We start from the raw sequence: 20856 nt of genomic DNA, 5'->3' as shown, positions 1-20856 counted from the left end.
CGGTGAGGTGAGCGGGTGACAGGCGGCCATAGTGTCCCCCGCATACACCGCGCTGATATGGGGGGTCTGCCTGCACCGGCTCAGTGCGGGGATATGCCGGGTAGCTTTACCTGTCATAAATAGGACAAAACGTGAAAACTTGTTTTGTCCCCTAACATGGCCTACCAGTATATAAAGGGGACAGTGCCCTGTAGAGTGCCCCTATAATCAGTATAAGAGTGCTTCCCCGCTAAACAGTGATAGACAGGGGTTGCCCCCATAAACAGATTCAGGAAGATATTGCTTTCATAATCAATGGCAGGCAGAGACTGTGCCCCCTAATCAGTGCCAGGCAGAGACTGTGCCCCCTAATCAGTGCCAGGCAGAGACTGTGCCCCCTAATCAGTGCCAGGCAGAGTTTGTCCCCACCTAATCAGTGCCAGGCAGAGACTGCCCCCCTAATCAGTGCAAGGCTGAGACTGTGCCCCCCTAATCAGTGCAAGGCTGAGACTGTGCCCCCCTAATCAGTGCAAGGCTGAGACTGTGCCCCCCTAATCAGTGCAAGGCAGAGACTGTGTGCCCCCCTAATCAGTGCAAGGCAGAGACTGTGCCCCCCTAATCAGTGCAAGGCAGAGACTGTGCCCCCCTAATCAGTGCAAGGCCGAGACTGTGCCCCCCTAATCAGTGCAAGGCCGAGACTGTCCCCCGTCCCCCCTAATCAGTGCCAGGCAGAGACTGTCCCCGTAATCAGTGCCAGACAGAGACTGTCCCCCCTAATCAGTGTCAGGCAGAGACTGTCCCCCCCTAATCAGTGTCAGGCAGAGACTGCCCCCCCCTAATCAGTGTCAGGCAGAGACTGTCCCCCCCTAATCAGTGCCAGGCAGAGACTGCCCCCCCTAATCAGTGCCAGGCAGAAACTGTCCCCCCTAATCAGTGCCAGGCAGAAACTGTCCCCCCTAATCAGTGCCAGACAGAAACTGTCCCCCCTAATCAGTACCAGGCAGAGACTGTCCCCCCTAATCAGTGTCAGGCAGAGAGTACCCTCTAAACTGTGGCAGGATAGATTTCCCCCATAATCAGTGTTAGGAGAATGCCTCCATAAATAGTGCAAGACAGTGATTGCCCATAGAAACAGTACCAGACATATGTGCCCCTATAATCTGTCATAAAGAGAGTGCCCCCCATAATCAGTGACAGACATAGTGCCAGCATAACCAGTGCCGGAAGAGAGTGCTTCCATAAACAGTGTCGGGAAGGAATTGCCCCCATAATCAGTGTCAGAATGCCCTCAAAATAGTGCTAGACTTAGGCTGCGTTCACACATTGCGTATTTGCTGCTTTTTTTTTACGCACGCGTATTTTCCTGCAGTTTTTACCTGCGTTTTTTTACGCATGCGGTTTTTCTGCAGTGTACACTCATACTGTATTATGGCCACCGGTCACGGATTTAAAAAAAAATAGATCCAGTACTCACCTCTCCTGGTTCCAGCCGATGCTCCGGTCTCCTCAGCGTGCAGTGTGAAGCGCCGGACATCTCATAGCAGCGAGTGCCCTGTAATGATGTCATACGTCGAGTAAAATGATGGGTATGGAAACGTCTTCTGACACTACCTCCTCCATCATCATTGCTCGCACTGGGCCCCCTCCGGCTGTCAGTGTGAGCAATGATGATGGAGGAGGAAGCATCAGAAGACGTTTCCAATCCCATCATTTTGTGCGGGCGAGCTGCCGGGCAGTGCGGGTGCTAACGGGAAAAAGCAGGGCCCGAAGCGGTGAGGCTCACGGGTCCCATAACAGTGAAGTGGCCTGCCGCCATTAGCGGTACACCACTGAATATATGCACACATATATACACACACATTACACATGGACTTACCCTCTCTGCAGATGATTCCACATGATGCATTTCTCTGATGCAGCCTCCCATCTCCCAGGGCCCGACTGCAGAGTGTTCTTGCAAATAGCAGGGCTGAAGGCAGGAGGGGGAGAGCGGCACAGGGGAGGCAGGGAGAAGGGGCCATGCTGGGAGCAGCCGCTCTGCTGGAGCTACAGGCCGGACCTTGTGGGCGGAGCCTCATCTCCTGCACCTACAGACACTGAGGCATCATCCCAGCATCTGCCTGTGAACCTGTCAGCTGACCGGCTTGTAAATTAGTTGACCGGTCGGTAGACCGATCAGCTGATGTACGAGCTGGTCAGCTGACAGTCAGCTGATCGGTTCACTGGCCTATGCTGGAAGCCGCGGGACCGGACGCCTCTCCCATCCATCGGATAGGTGAGTATCCATAGTTTCTCCTGCGCCTCCGTATAAAAGTTCTGGAATTATGCAGTGTGTGAACACCGCTGCGTAATTCCATCGCTTATAATGGGCACAATATGTGAGAAAGCGCAGGCCGCGGTGCGTAAAGAATTGACATGTCAATACCTTACGCGTCTATACCTTACTCTGGACCTCTGTTTCCAGCTTTCTCTACTGACGTTCCATTCCTGGCCTATACTCCTAAGTATATGTTCCAGTCCTTTGCTCAGCAATCTTAGTGGATTCCTTTTTCCACCTTCATGACCCGTACCTTGTACACTGATGAAGGTCCCGAGGGACCGAAACGTTTGTTTATTTTGATTGTACCTACTTCATTAAAAACTTTATATCCAATTTTCTAAATTCCTTGAGTGCCGGGTTTTTCTAATATAGCGTGCTCCCATTATCCGTGCTAGCAGAGTCCCCCCACCCTTAATGCCAGACACCCAAAACCTCCTCTCATCTAATAGTCCAGTAGTGTGATGTCTTCGTTTCTCTGTGTATATAGTGTGATGTCTTTTGCTATCTGTGTGTATACAGCCTCACGGGTCCAAGTGATGACGATGCAGCGCCTCCTGCAGCGCTACCACACAGCGGAGGACCTGAAGCACTGCGGAGAAGACGCAGGTGAGGTTCCCGGCTTCACAGGCGGATAATCTGGTATTAAAGCGCATGTCACCATATATACGGCCCTTATGTGTCACACAGAGACATTAAAGAGAATCCGTTAGCAGGTTTTTGCTATGTATTCCGACAGCAGCATAATGTAGGGGCAGAGAGCCTGATTCCAGCGATGTCACTTGCTGGGATGCATGCTGTCATTCAATCACAGTTTTCTCTGCTGCAGATGTAGAGCTCTGAATGCTGAGCCCTGTTTAACCCCGCCCTCACCACTGATTGGCAGATATCCGTGTACATGGTATATAGGCAGAAAGCTGCTAATCAGTGCTGGGGGCGGGGTTGGACTAGGAGGCACTAGACAACTAAAAAAAAATCGATTTCTTTCCGCAATGCTAATCCTGAGCGGAAATTTCCGCATCATGTGCACAGCACATCAGGATTAGCATTGCTATAGCTGGCAGACCTATTAACAAGCGTTTTTGCAGTGTTGCCGCGAAAACGCATCAAAAACGCTTTGTGTGCACATAGCCTTAGTGTTTTTCATGTCCCTATCAGGACAGAATGCAGGAGAGGCGCAGCAGCGTGAAGATTGCCTTAGGAGCTGAGAGGGATTGGAGGTGATCGATCTCTTCCCTTCCCTCTGTCAAGAAGCTCCAGGCTGATACCTCACTGGGCGGGGGTCCCTCAGCCCTGTCAGTGGTAGCGGAATGAGACTCCTGACTTCACTGCTTCCCTCTGCAAGAGGGCTCTCGGCGCCACGCTGTGCCTGCCAGCCGTGACTTCCAGTTTCTGCAGATGCGTGCGTTCCAAGGTGGAATGCACTTCCGGTCCGGATGTAATTTGATGACGCATGCAGTCCAGAGTGGAGCACACTCCTGGTTTAGAGGGAAACCGCTAATTCGGACGGCACAGCGTGCGTTCCTACATGGAACACAGGAGGGTGAGGGTGGGTGACGTACCTTGATCACCTGGATCAGGTAAGACCCTTTAAAAGGGTGCTGACAGAGGTGTGAATTTGCATCGTCTGAAAATATGCGATACTAATCCTGCTCGCTCAGCGGCACCAGCTGAACCACTGAGTAGTGTGAGAACTCCCCATGTCTGCTATCCCACCACCCCCCAGAGAGATCCTAGGCCTGAATTTTAAATAAAGTCTCATGTCTTTTCTAAAAAAATAGGATAAAGGAGCCCAGCGAGGATCCGGATCCTCATCACGGAAAAAGCCCAGAAAATGCCCTGCGTGAAAAACTAAAGTGCCGGAGTCACATGAGAAACAACTATGCTCAGAATGCATAGCAAAAGTTCTGAAGGATGAGCAATCATCGTTCTTAGCGGACATGCGGTCCTTATCAGAGAGGAGGTCCAGAGCACAGTCTCTAGCCTTATGCCGCCCCAAACAGCTCAGACCACTTCCCGCCATAAGAGAACTAGGTGGGAAATGGAAGAGTCATCAGAGGAAGGGTCTTATGCATACCCAGACTCCGATCAGGACCTGGAGGGGGGAGAGGAAAATATTCCCCAGCTACCATCTGAGGAGAGAAAGAGAAATATTTTTTTTCATCTGAGGATATGGACAACTTACTGAAAGCAGTAAGGAGTACCATGAAGATAGAGGAGACTCAGGTGGCACATTCCATACAGGATGAAATGTTCGGGGGGCTAAGAACACAGAGGAATAGAGTGTTCCCTCTAAATGAACATATTAAAGCAATGATCCTAGAGGAATGGGAAGACACAGAAAAAAAAAATAGTCGTTCCAAGGGATTTTAAAGCCCGGCTCCCATTTGATCCAGAGGAAGTCAAAATTTGGGAATAAATCCCAAAAGTTGACATTCCCATCACCAAGGTGGCAAGAAAAACATCAATACCCTCTGAGGATTCTTCCTGCCTTTGCGACTACATGGATAGGAAAGCTGATGGGCTATTGAAGAGGAGCTGGGAGTCATCAGCAGCTATTATCAGGGCTAACATAGCCACTACATCAGTAGCCAGTTCTATGGATCAATAAGCTGTCAGCCCAACTAAGATCTAATACCCCAGAGAGGTTATGTTAGACTCCCTACCCATGTTAAAAACAGCAACGCAGTTTTGGGCAGATGCCTCAGCCAAATCTGTGAGGTTTGCGGCCAGGACTAGTGTGTAATCTAACTCAGCAAGATGTGCCATCTGGCAGAAAACGTGGTCGGGAGATAGCCATCCTAAAAATAAGCTCTGCCCAAGACCATTCTAAGGCACCAATGTCTTTGGTCCAGTTTTAGATGAAATCCTGGAGAGGGCTTTGGACAACAAAAAAGGTTTCCCAGAGGATAGATCCAAAAAATCCCAGTCCTTTCATAAACTCCGACAGTCCCACATACAGGATTACAGGGGAGAGGGTAAGACTGGTAGGTGGAGTTACCCCAAGGGAGGTAAGGGTAGATCCACCCAGTTTTCTTCCGGCCTATTGGGAAGACCCTGCCGCCAAGAATGTGGGGGGGGGGGGGGGGGGACTTCAGTTTTTCCTGGAGGGTTGGCAATCCATAATAGACAATCAGTGGATTTTGCGAACCGTAAGGGAAGGCTACAGTATGGACTTCCCAACTTCCCCCTCAACACTATCAGCTCACTTGGCCACAATCTCTCCCAGCCACAGAAAGACTTTGGCTGGTCATAATAGAACTGGGGGCAGTCATCCCAGTTCCCACCTTAGAGATAGGACAGGGTCATTCTTCCTCTCGCTTCTCCATAAAAAAGGCTTCGGGGATATACCGTAGCATCATAAATCTGAAATCTCTAAATCAGTGGGTCAGGTACAGGAAGTTCAAAATGGAGACAGTAAGATCCAGCCTTCCATTAATAGGCAGGGATTCTGTGATTTGAACTTTAGACCTAAAAGATGCATATTATCATGTGCGGATTCACCGCAGTCACCAACAATTCCTAAGGTTTACTCGGGAATAATCCATCACCTTCAATTCACATGCCTATCATTCCGCCTATCGTCGGCACCCCGTATTTTTACAAAAATGACAGGAAAGGGGCACTATCATAACCCCATACCTGGACGATATCCTTCTAGCAGCAGGTTCAACAGCCCTTCTTATTCAGCAATAGGCCCAAACTATCGCCACACTGGAAAAACTAGGGTGGCACATCAATTGGGAGAAATCAGACTTGCAGCCAGACACCAAAAAGTGTTTTTAGGCGTGCTCCTTGACTCAGATCGCAGAATGTCTTCCCTGCCTCTAATAAAGGAGTAGGACATCAGAACAAGGATTCAGATCTTCCAAAGGAATTCTGGGCATAATGACTTCCTGTATCCCAAGCGTTCGGTGGGCCCAGGGCTACTCGAGACAACTACATAGAGAAATTCTGTCCATCTGGAACAGGCACCCATCTGGCCTAGACAGGAAGATGAAGGTATCAACAAACCTAAAAGCTTCCCTATCATGATGGACATCCCAGAAGAATCTCCAGAGAGGAGTATCATGCGTCTCCCTTCATCCGTATTACCAGCGACGCCGGCCGGATAGGCTGGGGAGCAGAAATGAGAGGGCCGATACCTGCAGGACGTATGGTCTCCCGAGGTGAAAAACAGATCGTCCAATTACAGAGAACTAAGAGCAGTTTGGGAATCGCTCCAAGAATGCCAAGATATAATCAGAGATCAGCAGTTAAAAATCTCAGACAACGTGACAACCGTCTCCTTTCTGTGTCAACAGGGAGGTCCGAAACTTCTACAGGCATTAGCAGAACAAATCTTTCAGTGGGCAGAAAAACAACTGTTCTTTCTATCTCATTTCATCTGAAAGGTTCGGAAAACAAAATAGCAGATTTTCTCAGCAGAGAAAAAAATCTGGTCCTCCGAATGGGAGCTAAACCTGGAGGTTTTCCAACTGTTAATCCAGAGATGGGGTACCCCCCACATAGATTTATTCGTGACCAGAAAGAATACAAAATTCTCAACGTTCTTTTCTATGGATCCAAGAGACAACCCAGAAGGGGTGGATGCCTTATCTCAAACCTGGGGAACAGATCTCCTATATTCATTTCCTCCAATCCCAACAGTCTTACGGAAGGTACTGGAGGATCAAGCCACGATGATCCTAGTGGCCCCCTACTGGCCAAAAGGGAGCTGGTTTCCGTTGTTACAGCTCATGGCCCTGGAGGATCCATTTCTTATTCCAGAAAGGCAGGACCTACTGTTTCAGGGTCCCCTATTTCATCAAGACATACAGTTCCTTCATCCTGAGAGGCACATCCTAAGTTCTAAGGGGCTTTTAGATAGAGTGATAACAACTATGCAGGCAAGCAGGAAACCAATAACTTCAGCCATCTATTCCAAAGTATGGAAAAAATTCTGCTCATAAGTAGGAGAGTCCATTTCAGAATCTGCCTGTCCAGATAGTCCTATAATCCTAGCGTTCCTCCAGCTCGGGTTCGAGAAGAGATTAAGACCTAGTACATTAAGAGTGCAGAACCCTTAGTGCTTTCCTGGACTTCTTACTAGCAGACCACCCTTGGGTGTCAAGATTTTCTAGGGCAGTTACTTGTCTAAGGCCCACAATCAGGAAACATCTTCCACCGTGGGACCTAAACCTAGTGCTAGGTGCCTTATACAAATCTCCTCTTGAGCCTCTAGAAGAGTCTAATATTAAGCTACTTTCTATTAAAACAGAAAAATGGGTAGGGGAGATTCAGCCGTTGTCAGTAATGGATCCGTATCTAAAGATTCTAGAAGACAGGATAATATTCAGACTGGATCCCTCCTTTCTACCAAAGCTGGTATCTAATTCAAATTTAAACCAAATAGTTTTACCATCTTTTTTCCAGCTTCCAAAGAACGACAAGGAGAGACTGTTCCATACCCCGGAAGTGAGAAGATCAGTGGTTCGTTACGTGGAAATTACAGAACCGTGGAGACTGGAATCAAACCTGTTCCTACAACATTCGGGGAAGAATGGAGGCAAAAATGCCTCTAAAACGACTCTAGCCAGATGGATAACCTCAGCCATATCACTGGCATATGAGTCCGAAGGAAAAGAACCTCCAATTACCATTAAAGCTCACTTCACAAGAGCAATTTCTGTATCGCAGAGCTTCTGTGGACCAGATCTGCACGGCTGCGACCTGGTCTAATCTAACCACATTTTGGGGGCACTATAAACTAGATGTAGTATCAGGCCAACAGCTAGTCTGTGGGTGAACAGTCCTTCAGGCAGTAGTTCCACCCCGAGATGCCATTTATTTGGTATTTCTACTGTCGTGCCATCATGAGGGACGTCCTGGGAAAATAGGAATTAGTCCTACCGGTAATTGTATTTCCAGGAGTCCATCATGACGGCACCATTATATTCCCTCCTCTGAGTAAGAATTCATTAAAATAGAGTTGCATCCATCCTGGTGAGGTGATTGGTACAAACATTTGAGGGGGGGGGGGGCTTTTAACTTCTCATGTGTTTCCTGTCCCTGGAGGATGAGTATTACTTAACTCCTGTCGTGCCGTCATGATGGATTTGTGGAAATACAATTACCGGTAGGATTAATTCCTAATTTTTGGTGTTTGTGCTGTTCACATGCTGCAGAAAAGAAATTGAATTGTGAGTAGGACAAGACCTGATCCACCAAAGCTCAACATGCTGCTGTGTGTGGCCCATTTAGTGTAAGAAAACCTATCCTTTGATTCATATCACCCAAACCGCGGGCAGCATGAATCCGAGCTTGGCTAGTTATTTCCAGCCGTGTTTCAGAGAAAATGTATTTTTCAGATGCAGGGACAACACTGGATTAGTCTAGTCTCTGGCTACTGTTGTGGGCATGGAGAGCTGGACTCACAGGCTTTCTCTGAGTGGGCGGAGGGAGAAGGACTCACAGGCTTTCTCTGAGTGGGCGGAGGGAGAAGGACTTACATGCTTTCTCTGAGTGGGCGGAGGGAGAAGGACTCACATGCTTTCTCTGAGTGGGCGGAGGGAGAAGGACTCACTGGCTTTCTCTGAGTGGGCGGAGGGAGATGGACTCACTGGCTTTCTCTGAGTGGGTGTGGGGGCAGGACTCACAGGCTTTCTCTGAGTGGGCGGGGTGAGCAGGACTCAGGCATTCTCTGAGTGGGTGTGGGGGCAGGACTCACAGGCTTTCTCTGAGTGGGTGTGGGGGCAGGACTCACAGGCTTTCTCTGAGTGGGTGTGGGGGCAGGACTCACAGGCTTTCTCTGAGTGGGCGGAGGGAGAAGGACTCACAGGCTTTCTCTGAGTGGGCGGGGTGAGCAGGACTCACAGGCTTTCTCTGAGTGGGCTGGGGAAGCAGGACTCACAGGCTTTCTCTGAGTGGGCGGAGGAAGCGGGACTTAAAGGCTTTCTGTTATGAATAGGTGAGGGAAGCTGAACTCACAGGCCTTTTCTATGAATAGACGGGGAAGCAGGACTCACAGTCTTTTTATATGAGTGAGCGGGGAATACCGGAAAGGACTGGGACACAGGACTTAGTCTTTCTCTTATGAGTGTGGCAGGAGACACAGGCCTCACAGGCTTTCTCTTATTAGAGGGTGGGGAACACAGGATTCACAGGCTTTTTACATGTGTGGCAGGGGGCACAGGACTCACAGGCTTTCTCTTATGACTGTATCGGGGGACACAGGACTCACAGGCTTTCTCTTATGACTGTATCGGGGGACACAGGACTCCCAGGAGTCCTGACAGCAATTTAACGACCGATAGCGTGAAATGTGAGTGCTTTGGATGCTGAGCTCAGCCTTTCCCCCTCTGTCCTCTGTGGTCCTCAGACAGGAGAGATCATTGATGGAGTAGGACTATACTTCGCCCGTGTGCACGCCTGAGCTGCTCACATCTGTAGGTTTCTCTCCTGCAGACTCCGTTATCACACATCAGCAGAGATGCGCTGCCGCGGCCAATTACACATTTCACCGTTTGGTGGGTGAAACGGAATATTACAAGCACAGGACAAACCTGGCGGCTTTCATCCTGCAGAGAGGTGAGCGGCCATCGTCCTACTGCATATCCCCTGATCTGCCGTCCCTCACACTGATGAGTCTCTGATCTACAGACCTGCTGGGTAAGAAGGAGGAGGCTGACGATGTCTACGAGGTGGTGGCACTGGGAACTGGTGTGACCTGCTATCAGGGATGGCAGGAGTATAACGGCCTGCTGGTACACGATTGCCATGCACTGGTTATAGCGAGGAGGGCGCTGCTCAGGTGAGACGTCAGTTGTTTTATTGAGAAAGTGGTATATTTTCTGAGACTGTGCTCTGGTCCCGCGATCCTGCCCCATTAGAGTGCGCTGGTCTGGCTGCCGTCCCTTCCAGACGCTCCTATCTATAGATCGCCATTATTGAGGCCGTGTTAATGGGTCTGGTTCATACCCACATGGTTCCTATTGTTGGCCGGTAGCTGGACGCCGGCCATTCATTCATTTGTTTAACCATTTCATCCGTTTTTCTTCCTAGATATCTGTACAAAGAAGTCACCCTGTACTACAGCAATATCCCGGGGGCCAGAGAGAAGAGCGTATTCTGTCCTTCCCCCGAGACGCAGTGCTTGGTCCTGAAGACAAACACCTTTCTGCATCTCTATTTAAGCTGCATCCCGGAAGGAGCCACACACAGCGGCCTGTGAGTCCCGGGCTACGGTTCACAGGAGGGGTCCCAGCACCATCGCTGCACAATCTGGTGTAAAACATGGCAGTAGTTGCTTTCCAAGCATTTTTAGCGCGTAGTTTGAGGGAATTATTAGCCATGTGCACTGTGGTCTTAGACCATTTCTTTCCCAACTCTTGGGCCAGACTGAGTCTGGCTTTACTAGGCGGGAAGCTCACCCTAGTGGTGCAGAAGGCACAGTTGTCGCCATGCATCTCTAGTCCTAATGTGCACGGTGGTGCCCTGACTTTCCGCAAAGTCTTAGGAAAGAAGGCTTAGACTTGTCACATTTCAGCAAGCCCAATAGTCTTTGATATCGGTGAATTTTCTATTCAGCTGAGCCAAGTGTACATGTACATGCCCGTGTTAGTGGCCAAGTTAACGTATTTTATAGATCGCTCCGGTGTCTTCTGTCCGTCCCCCCGGGGACATATTGAATGCATTGATCTAGTAGAAAAAGCCACAAAATGTGCAATAAATAGTAGACAAGTCCGCCAGATCAGAGCTTACGTTTATTTTGCACGTCCTGAAGCCTCTTGTGATATTTTGCTTCCTAGATATTTGGTCGGACAGTCCAGTTTGCACCTCAGGGTTCACGCTAAAGGCTCCTTGTTACCAGTGTCCGGGTGTCTCCCCAGCATATTGGACGCGTGCGTCTGCTGTCTGTCTGCCACTGACAAGCTGCTGAAGTGGAGCGTGCTCGGGGTCCAGGGAGCGCCCCTTAGTCAGTTCATGGATCCTTTGTACATAACGAGCATCGTCACAGGTAAAGTAGGTGTTATACGCGGATAGACAGGCTGCACTCACACATCCGTGTGTCACCACGTGATACACAGACCGGCCTCGTCTCCCAACCAGAGCTCAACGGCCTCCTAGGTGCACATCAGGCTGTCGAGTTCAGGTGAGGAGACCCGCGGCCGGTCCGTGCTCAGATAGGATGTGTGAATCAGGCCTTATGTTTGACGGTGCCTGCATTTTACACCAAATACAGGGACCTCAGAGCAGAAGAATCAAGCTTTATCCCAGGCCGTAGTTGATCGCCTGCAACCTAATTTGGACTTGTCATTGTTTCCCCCCTACACTGTGAATCGCCTATATTTCTATTCCGGCCCGGAGGTCAATTCCAAACAGCCTCCGTCCGTCCATCCTTCTCATAGCGTCAACTGGACTAAGGGAGACAAAAAGGTGGAGATTATAGATGCCAGCACCGGCCAAACAGTGGAAAGGTGAGTGCCATTCAGAATGGAGGTAACTAGTAATCATAAGCTTTTTGTCGGGGGGATCTGACCACCTGGAGAACCACAAGTATGTGAGAAGGGAGCCGAAATAGAAGATTTGGAAACTGTGAGCTCGCTGGAGTGTGCTCATATCTTCCATATCAGTGGATATGGAGCAGTCAGACGTAGATATAGCCGCTGGATTTGCGACATTACGGTCCCATCAGATGTCTATTTAATATGATGGACCAGAGTAGGGTGGCATCCCCTATATAAAGCGAAAAATGCATTTGCGTCCAAATCCTCTTTCGGTGCAACTGAGGCTGACATAGTTTGGATCAAACTGATAAAGGTGCCATCAAAAAAAAATTTTTTTTCAACAATTGCGAAAACGTAAAGTATTATTGTTTTGATTCGTTTTTCCAATATTATCATATTTTTTTAATGGAGTAAAATATAAAAAATAATTTAAAAAGTTTGATATGTTCCACTTTGAAACACTAGGGGGAGCAGCTACTGAAATTTAGCTTGAAAACCTTGTGTAGAGCTGGCATGCATTAGGACTGCTGAAAATCTGGGCTGGATTTGCTCCATGTCTGATGTCTCCTCCTCCCCCCTCCCTTTCTGGGTGTTTACAAATGGATAAGAGACTATGAAGTTTAGGAATTAGGATCTCTCACAGTGAGGAGCCATTTTGTTGTAGACACAAAGTGATACCAACACACAACTACATGCAGATCCTTATGCAGCAAGGTCTGATATTAGAGCGTCAGCTCTGCGGCCCAGGCCTGGATATACAGGAGTATATAGTACAGAGCGGTCACTAAGGTCTGATATTAGAGCGTCAGCTCTGCGGCCCAGGCCTGGATATACAGGAGTATATAGTACAGAGCGGTCACTAAGGTCTGATATTAGAGCGTCATCTCTGCGGCCCAGGCCTGGATATACAGGAGTATATAGTACAGAGCGGTCACTAAGGTCTGATATTAGAGCGTCAGCTCTGCGGCCCAGGCCTGGATATACAGGAGTATATAGTACAGAGCGGTCACTAAGGTCTGATATTAGAGCGTCAGCTCTGCGGCCCAGGCCTGGATATACAGGAGTATATAGTACAGAGCGGTCACTAAGGTCTGATATTAGAGCGTCAGCTCTGCGGCCCAGGCCTGGATATACAGGAGTATATAGTACAGAGCGGTCACTAAGGTCTGATATTAGAGCGTCAGCTCTGCGGCCCAGGCCTGGATATACAGGAGTATATAGTACAGAGCGGTCACTAAGGTCTGATATTAGAGCGTCAGCTCTGCGGCCCAGGCCTGGATATACAGGAGTATATAGTACAGAGCGGTCACTGAGGTCTGATATTAGAGCGTCAGCTCTGCGGCCCAGGCCTGGATATACAGGAGTATATAATACAGAGCGGTCACTGAGGTCTGATATTAGAGCGTCATCTCTGCGGCCCAGGCCTGGATATACAGGAGTATATAGTACAGAGCGGTCACTAAGGTCTGATATTAGAGCGTCATCTCTGCGGCCCAGGCCTGGATATACAGGAGTATATAGTACAGAGCGGTCACTGAGGTCTGATATTAGAGCGTCAGCTCTGCGGCCCAGGCCTGGATATACAGGAGTATATAGTACAGAGCGGTCACTAAGGTCTGATATTAGAGCGTCAGCTCTGCGGCCCAGGCCTGGATATACAGGAGTATATAGTACAGAGCGGTCACTAAGGTCTGATATTAGAGCGTCATCTCTGCGGCCCAGGCCTGGATATACAGGAGTATATAGTACAGAGCGGTCACTAAGGTCTGATATTAGAGCGTCAGCTCTGCGGCCCAGGCCTGGATATACAGGAGTATATAGTACAGAGCGGTCACTAAGGTCTGATATTAGAGCGTCAGCTCTGCGGCCCAGGCCTGGATATACAGGAGTATATAGTACAGAGCGGTCACTAAGGTCTGATATTAGAGCGTCAGCTCTGCGGCCCAGGCCTGGATATACAGGAGTATATAGTACAGAGCGGTCACTAAGGTCTGATATTAGAGCGTCAGCTCTGCGGCCCAGGCCTGGATATACAGGAGTATATAGTACAGAGCGGTCACTAAGGTCTGATATTAGAGCGTCAGCTCTGCGGCCCAGGCCTGGATATACAGGAGTATATAGTACAGAGCGGTCACTGAGGTCTGATATTAGAGCGTCAGCTCTGCGGCCCAGGCCTGGATATACAGGAGTATATAATACAGAGCGGTCACTGAGGTCTGATATTAGAGCGTCATCTCTGCGGCCCAGGCCTGGATATACAGGAGTATATAGTACAGAGCGGTCACTAAGGTCTGATATTAGAGCGTCATCTCTGCGGCCCAGGCCTGGATATACAGGAGTATATAGTACAGAGCGGTCACTGAGGTCTGATATTAGAGCGTCAGCTCTGCGGCCCAGGCCTGGATATACAGGAGTATATAGTACAGAGCGGTCACTAAGGTCTGATATTAGAGCGTCAGCTCTGCGGCCCAGGCCTGGATATACAGGAGTATATAGTACAGAGCGGTCACTGAGGTCTGATATTAGAGCGTCATCTCTGCGGCCCAGGCCTGGATATACAGGAGTATATAGTACAGAGCGGTCACTGAGGTCTGATATTAGAGCGTCAGCTCTGCGGCCCAGGCCTGGATATACAGGAGTATATAGTACAGAGCGGTCACTGAGGTCTGATATTAGAGCGTCATCTCTGCGGCCCAGGCCTGGATATACAGGAGTATATAGTACAGAGCGGTCACTGAGGTCTGATATTAGAGCGTCAGCTCTGCGGCCCAGGCCTGGATATACAGGAGTATATAATACAGAGCGGTCACTGAGGTCTGATATTAGAGCGTCATCTCTGCGGCCCAGGCCTGGACTGAATATTGTCCTTGTGTTCTTACTATTTATTTTGTATATAATGTATTTAAATGTTTCAGTTTTATTTAGTAATTTGTATTTTCATTATATATGCAAATATAAAGGGTCGCCGGTCATGTGACCTCTCATGTTATGGATTAGGTACCAGTGACAAGTAACAGTAGAATAGTGACTGCAGCTCTGGAGGATAAGACGTGCTGTCTTATTCTTCAGTCACCTCCAGAGCTGAATTCACTATTCTGTTACATGATGACACAGAATAGTGAGCGCAGCTCTGGAGGTGACTGGAGGATAAGACCAGATGTAACAGCAGAATAGGGAGTGCAGCTCTGGAGGTGACTGGACATCACATCTTATCCTCCAGAGCTGCTCTCACTATTCTGCTGTTAGATTGTGTCTTATCCTCTAGTCACCTCCAGAGCTGCGGTCACTATTCTGTGTCATCATGTAACAGAATAGTGACCACAGCTCTGGAGGTGACTGGAGGATAAGACCAGATGTAACAGCAGAATAGTGACTGCAGCTATGGCAGATAAAACCAGATGTAACAGCAGAATAGTGACCGCAGCTCTGGAGGATAAAACCAGATTTAACAGCAGAATAGTGACCACAGCTCTGGAGGTGACTGGAGGATAAGACAAGATGTAACAGCAGAATAGGGAGTGCAGCTCTGGAGGTGACTGGACATCACATCTTATCCTCCAGAGCTGCTCTCACTATTCTGCTGTTAGATTGTGTCTTATCCTCTAGTCACCTCCAGAGCTGCGGTCACTATTCTGTGTCATCATGTAACAGAATAGTGACCACAGCTCTGGAGGTGACTGGAGGATAAGACCAGATGTAACAGCAGAATAGTGACTGCAGCTATGGCAGATAAAACCAGATGTAACAGCAGAATAGTGACCGCAGCTCTGGAGGATAAAACCAGATTTAACAGCAGAATAGTGACCACAGCTCTGGAGGTGACTGGAGGATAAGACAAGATGTAACAGCAGAATAGTGAGTGCAGTTCTGGAGGTGATTGGAGGATAAGACCAGATGTAACAGCAGAATAGTGACCGCAGCTCTGGAGGTGACTGGAGGATAAGACCAGATGTAACAGCAGAATAGTGAGCGCAGCTCTGGAGGTGACTGGAGGATAAGACCAGATGTAACAGCAGAATAGTGAGCGCAGCTCTGGAGGTGACTGGACATCACGTCTTATCCTCCAGAGCTGCACTCACTATTCTGTTGTTACATTGTGTCTTATTCTCTAGTCACCTCCAGAGCTGCGGTCACTATTCTGTGTCATCATGTAACAGAATAGTGAGTGCAGCTCTGGAGGTGACTGGAGAATAAGACGTGCTGTCTTATTCTCCAGTCACCTCCAGAGCAGCATTCACTATTCTGTTACATGATGACACAGAATAGTGACCGCAGCTCTGGAGGCGCCTGTCTTTGTACCCCAGCGTCTGTCTGTCTGTCTCTTGTGCCCCTCTCTCCCCCAGCGTCTGTGCCCCTCACTCCCCCTCCCCCACCCATCTCCACAGCTCAATCATACAGCCGCTCAGCTCTCACACAACCTATCTCCTGCGTGGAGTCGGCAGCATGAGCACAAGGCAGCTTCCTGGTGGAGGAGAAGGCCACGCCCACTGCTGTGACATCATCCAGAGGGAAACTGGAGCTCACAGCATAGCTGTGGGCTTCAGAAAGATGGCGCCGATCTCCTCCCATAGGTGTGACCTGGACAGCCCAGTGGGCGTGCCCAGGTCACAGCTAAAGCTGTTTCAATGCAGCATATGCAGTCGGAGGCCGACTGCAGAGTCCTATGTACAGGGGCTGCCGTATTTGAGGTGTGTAACTGCTGTTACACACCAGCAAATGCAAATGGCAGCCCCCCAGCTGTTGACTAAAATAATAATAATAAAATAACAGTTCAAACAGTGAACTTAATTTTGTATTAAAAATAACTGATTATATAATCAATAATTATTAATAAAAAAAACAACTGCTTCACCTTCCCTTTAAACACCTATAAACTGAAGCAATGACACCAGTGTGAACAGAGCCGTAGATAGGACTGTATAGTGCCCGGACCAGAGCCTACCATGCATAGGTAGGTGACTGATTCTGGATGGGAGGGGGATCGGGTGGGCATTTTGAGTGGCTCAGGTCTACAGGTAACAGTTGAGGTCTCTACCGACCCCTTAGATTATGAAAAACTAAATTTAAAGTTTTTACGGAAAAGGGACACATGGTCTAAACGTCCTTTACCAGTCATGGGAAGAGCTAATTTAATTAAAATGGTATGGATGCCTCCGCTACTATATCTTCTTCACAATTCACCAGTTTGGATCCCCTCCCGGTTCTTTCAAGCTATTAATGGCATATTCAGATCATTGCTGTGGAAAGTGGGGGACGGCCCGTATTAAACTGGAAACTTCACAGAGCGAAAAGTCAGAGAGAGGGTTGGCGGTACCCAATCCTTGCTCCGGCTCAACACTATAGGGAAAAGGTAAATATTCTCCAAATCTTCTCCTGCAGTAGGGGGTAGATAGCCGGTCATTGTACCAAGCCCTGGAGAGTAATACATTTACATCTTCTTTCAAACAAGTCCTCAGACTATTATTAATGCATGCAATATGGTGGAAGGTAAGAGAAGTGCAGCAATTAGAGGGATGTTCACAATTTACATCAATATGGGGAACCTCTTGGTCAGTCTGAACATTTTGGCTGGCTTTGACAGGTGGAAGGAGAAGGGGGTGAGACGAGTAGCTCAGTTACTTTCAGACACTGTGTTTAAGACTAATTACAGGGGGAGTTTGATATTAGCTCAAAGGACTTTTACAAATACCTCCAGGTACGTCACGTGTTAAATGACGATTTCACGAAAACTGCCTTGAAAATATATGAGCCAAATACTGTTCTACAGTTAATTAGTAAACTTAAAAACACATGTGGAGTAATATCACTATTATATAGATCCTTTTTAACATTAACGCTAAGTAAATAGCCACTGTATAGTAAAGAAGTTGGAAGCTGAGATAGAGATATTGGAAAGGATTCCCCAGTTATCTCTTAGCGAAGCGCATAGACTCTCCCAGCTCATCCTGATGCATGATGTGTAAAGAACACCTGGGTTTCTACTTTAAGGAGTTGTCCACTACTTTATGATTGATGCCCTATCTGTATGATCATCCGGCCGGGGTCCCGAACCCGTCACCCCCGCCGATTAGCTGTTATCGGTGCCGGCGGCTGGAAGTGCTTACCTGCAGAGCTTGGCCGTCCATCTGTCGTGGCCGCCGCGGGGTACTGCACATCCGCCTCCTATTCAATTCAATGGGAGGATGTGCAGTACCCCGCGGCGGCCACGACAGATGGACGGCCAAGCTCTGCAGGTAAGCACTTCCAGCCGCCGGCACCGATAACAGCTGATCGGCGGGGGTGCCAGGTGCAGGAACCCGGCCGATCATATATTGATGCCCTATCCTGTGGTTAGGGCATCAATCAAAAAGTAGTGGACAACTCCTTTAAAATCGGGGCTAGAGCAGGCGCGCGCTGCCCTAGATGTGGTTCTAATAGAAAGCCAGAGTAGGTGGACTTCAAGTGCGCTGCTGATTCAGGAACGAATCACAGAACAAATTAATTAAAAGCGGTTTATTTGTCAACGCGTTTCAGAGTCAAATCTGACTCCTTCCTCAGGACAACCACTTATCAGTAAGGGGACGTTTGTTCTTGTCCTCTATTCTGTTTCCCTTCTATGTAGCTTCTTTATTCAGCATGGTTGTTAATCGTGTTGGTTTAAAAACTGTTGGAAAATTTCAATAAAAATGCTGTATTTAAAAAAAAAAAAAGAAGGTGACTGATGAGATTCTGGGTCCCGAGAGCATTGTTATATAGGAATATAACATGCCCGATCATCCAAACTGCACTCTTAACCCCTCGATCTGGATTAAAAACACTTTATCTGCACATATATGGTTAATCTGCAGGTAAATTGTGTTTAAAATCCTGCCCGGCCGCATTCCTGAAAGTGCGGCTACTGGGAGGAAATTAACTTCTATCCTCCCAGGAGCCGCCGGTTGTCAGTCACAGTATACTGTGAGTGGCAGCTGTAATCGCTCCCCACCGTTGTCACTAATAATACACACCAGTATTTTATTTTCCCTCTTCTCACATTGACAGTGAATTCAGCCTGCCACCTTCTTCTGGGAGCCGACTTTGTAAAGCAGCCATGCTTGTGTACTACATGAATGTCCAGCGATTACTAGGGAAAGCGCAGATTCTGGACAGCTATCTCCACGCTAAGGTAGGCAAAGCTTGTGGCCCATAGTCTTCCTGCACATTTTGTAAGAACGGCTCCCATATTTAATAGGACGTCCTTGCATGATAATGCAGAAGGAGGCCTCTTCTGTAAAGGGACCTGTGATAACACGTGGTAGTGACACTTACTCACACTCTTGCATTATGTCCGGGAGGTTTTCTGTGAACATAGAAATGCAGATTCTTCAGGTCTCTGCTGTTTCACATCAGTATTTGATTGCTGATTTATGATGATGCCATCTAATGGACAATTATGGAATTGCATAGAATAGCCACAAACACTTAAAGGGGTTTCCTGTTTTTAGAAAACCCCTCCCCTGGACTCGAGGAGGATGAGTAATTCTCAGTTTGCATATTTAAAACAAATAGCCGCCAGGCGACAGAGGTTTTCTGTAACCAGAAAACCGTTTAAATGCTTTGGACACGTGAGTTTGTGTGTAATTTATATTCCTTCCATCATTTTTAGACCACCTGATATGCAGTTTGAAGCCAGATCCAAGTTTCGGGCTTTTTTAGTTTGGGAGTGTCTCTCATTACAATATAGACTGGATGTGATCTCTGTGTATTTCTCTCCCAGTAATAAAGGCTGGATGTGATCTCTGTGTATTTCTCTCCCAGTAATATCGGCTGGATGTGATCTCTGTGTATTTCTCTCCCAGTAATATAGGCTGGATGTGATCTGTGTTTCTCCCAGTAATATAGGCTGGATGTCATCTGTGTTTCTCCCAGTAATATAGGCTGGATGTGAACTGTGTTTCTCCCAGTAATATAGGCTGGATGTGATCTGTGTTTCTCCCAGTAATATAGGCTGGATGTGACCTGTGTTTCTCCCAGTAATATAGGCTGGATGTGATCTGTGTTTCTCCCAGTAATATAGGCTGGATGGGATCTGTGTTTCTCCCAGTAATATAGGCTGGATGGGATCTGTGTTTCTCCCAGTAATATAGGCTGGATGGGATCTGTGTTTCTCCCAGTAATATAGGCTGGATGGGATCTGTGTTTCTCCCAGTAATATAGGCTGGATGGGATCTGTGTTTCTCCCAGTAATATAGGCTGGATGGGATCTGTGTTTTTCTCAGTAATATAGGCTGGATGGGATCTGTGTTTTTCTCAGTAATATAGGCTGGATGTGATCTCAGGAACTGTACAGGAGGAGGTCAGCTGTCACATCTATTGTCAATGTATTATCTACTGTATATAGAGGTGTTTTCAGTCATTGTACAGGAGGAGGAGGTGAGCTGTGACATCTCCTATTGTCAATGGTGGATCCTGTGTCATCTACTGTATATAGAGGTGTTATCAGTCATTGTACAGGAAGAGGAGAGGTGAGCTGTGATATCACCTATTGTGAATGGTGGATCCTTTATCTACTGTATATAGAGTAGTTATCAGTCATAGTACAGGAGGAGGAGGAGGTGAGCTGTGATATCACCTATTGTGAATGGTGGATCCTGTGTCATCTACTGTATATAGAGGTGTTATCAGTCATTGTACAGGAAGAGGAGGAGGTGTGCTGTGATATCACCTATTGTGAATGGTGGATCCTTTATCTACTGTATATAGAGTAGTTATCAGTCATTGTACAGGAGGAGGAGGAGGTGAGCTGTGACATCATCTATTGTGATTGGTGGATCCTGTGTTATCACAAAAACACAAAGTATATTAGCGAGTTAGAAATAGTTTTTCTGTGTATCTATATAATAACGGTAAGCGTTCTCTTCCTATGTGCCAGGCTTCCTCAGACCAGTACAGGCGTGTGAAGGACCTGCTGTACGCTCAGCTGTATGAATACGGTTACGGCATGTGGCCCCGGAAGCTTTGTGTGGACAGTTTCAAAGCCTCTTCATGTCAGGGGCAAGACAGAGACTTATGGATTCAGTTTTACTGGGAGCGTCATTGATCACTACTGGTAAT

At 47.9% G+C, this 20856-nt stretch overlaps 1 protein-coding gene across 1 annotated transcript; it reads left to right on the top strand.

Annotated features, from left to right (window-relative positions):
• The first annotated feature begins 2822 nt into the window (after window positions 1–2822).
• LOC141153278 (adenosine deaminase domain-containing protein 2-like) lies at window positions 2823–20856 on the top strand. The gene is made up of 8 exons (XM_073637988.1): window positions 2823–2905; window positions 9743–9865; window positions 9938–10088; window positions 10340–10504; window positions 11086–11294; window positions 11520–11754; window positions 18805–18928; window positions 20675–20856. Exons 1-8 carry the CDS (start codon window positions 2836–2838, stop codon window positions 20840–20842), a joined length of 1245 nt encoding a protein of 414 aa, XP_073494089.1. The 5' UTR covers window positions 2823–2835; the 3' UTR covers window positions 20843–20856.

Source organism: Phyllobates terribilis, unplaced genomic scaffold (assembly GCF_046119375.1).
Source record: "Phyllobates terribilis strain yellow unplaced genomic scaffold, ASM4611937v1 Scaffold_7__3_contigs__length_470593459, whole genome shotgun sequence".
NCBI lineage: Eukaryota > Metazoa > Chordata > Amphibia > Anura > Dendrobatidae > Phyllobates > Phyllobates terribilis.
This window is presented reverse-complemented; position numbering and strand designations above follow the sequence as displayed.

Excerpts from the sequence above, each read along its gene's own strand:
- LOC141153278 (XM_073637988.1), top strand. The coding sequence starts at position 2,836 with ATGACGATGCAGCGCCTCCTGCAGCGCTACCACACAGCGGAGGACCTG. Across the intron at positions 2,906-9,742 it reads GCACTGCGGAGAAGACGCAG|ACTCCGTTATCACACATCAG; the intron begins GTGAGGTTCCCG and ends TCTCTCCTGCAG. Across the intron at positions 18,929-20,674 it reads ACAGCTATCTCCACGCTAAG|GCTTCCTCAGACCAGTACAG; the intron begins GTAGGCAAAGCT and ends CCTATGTGCCAG.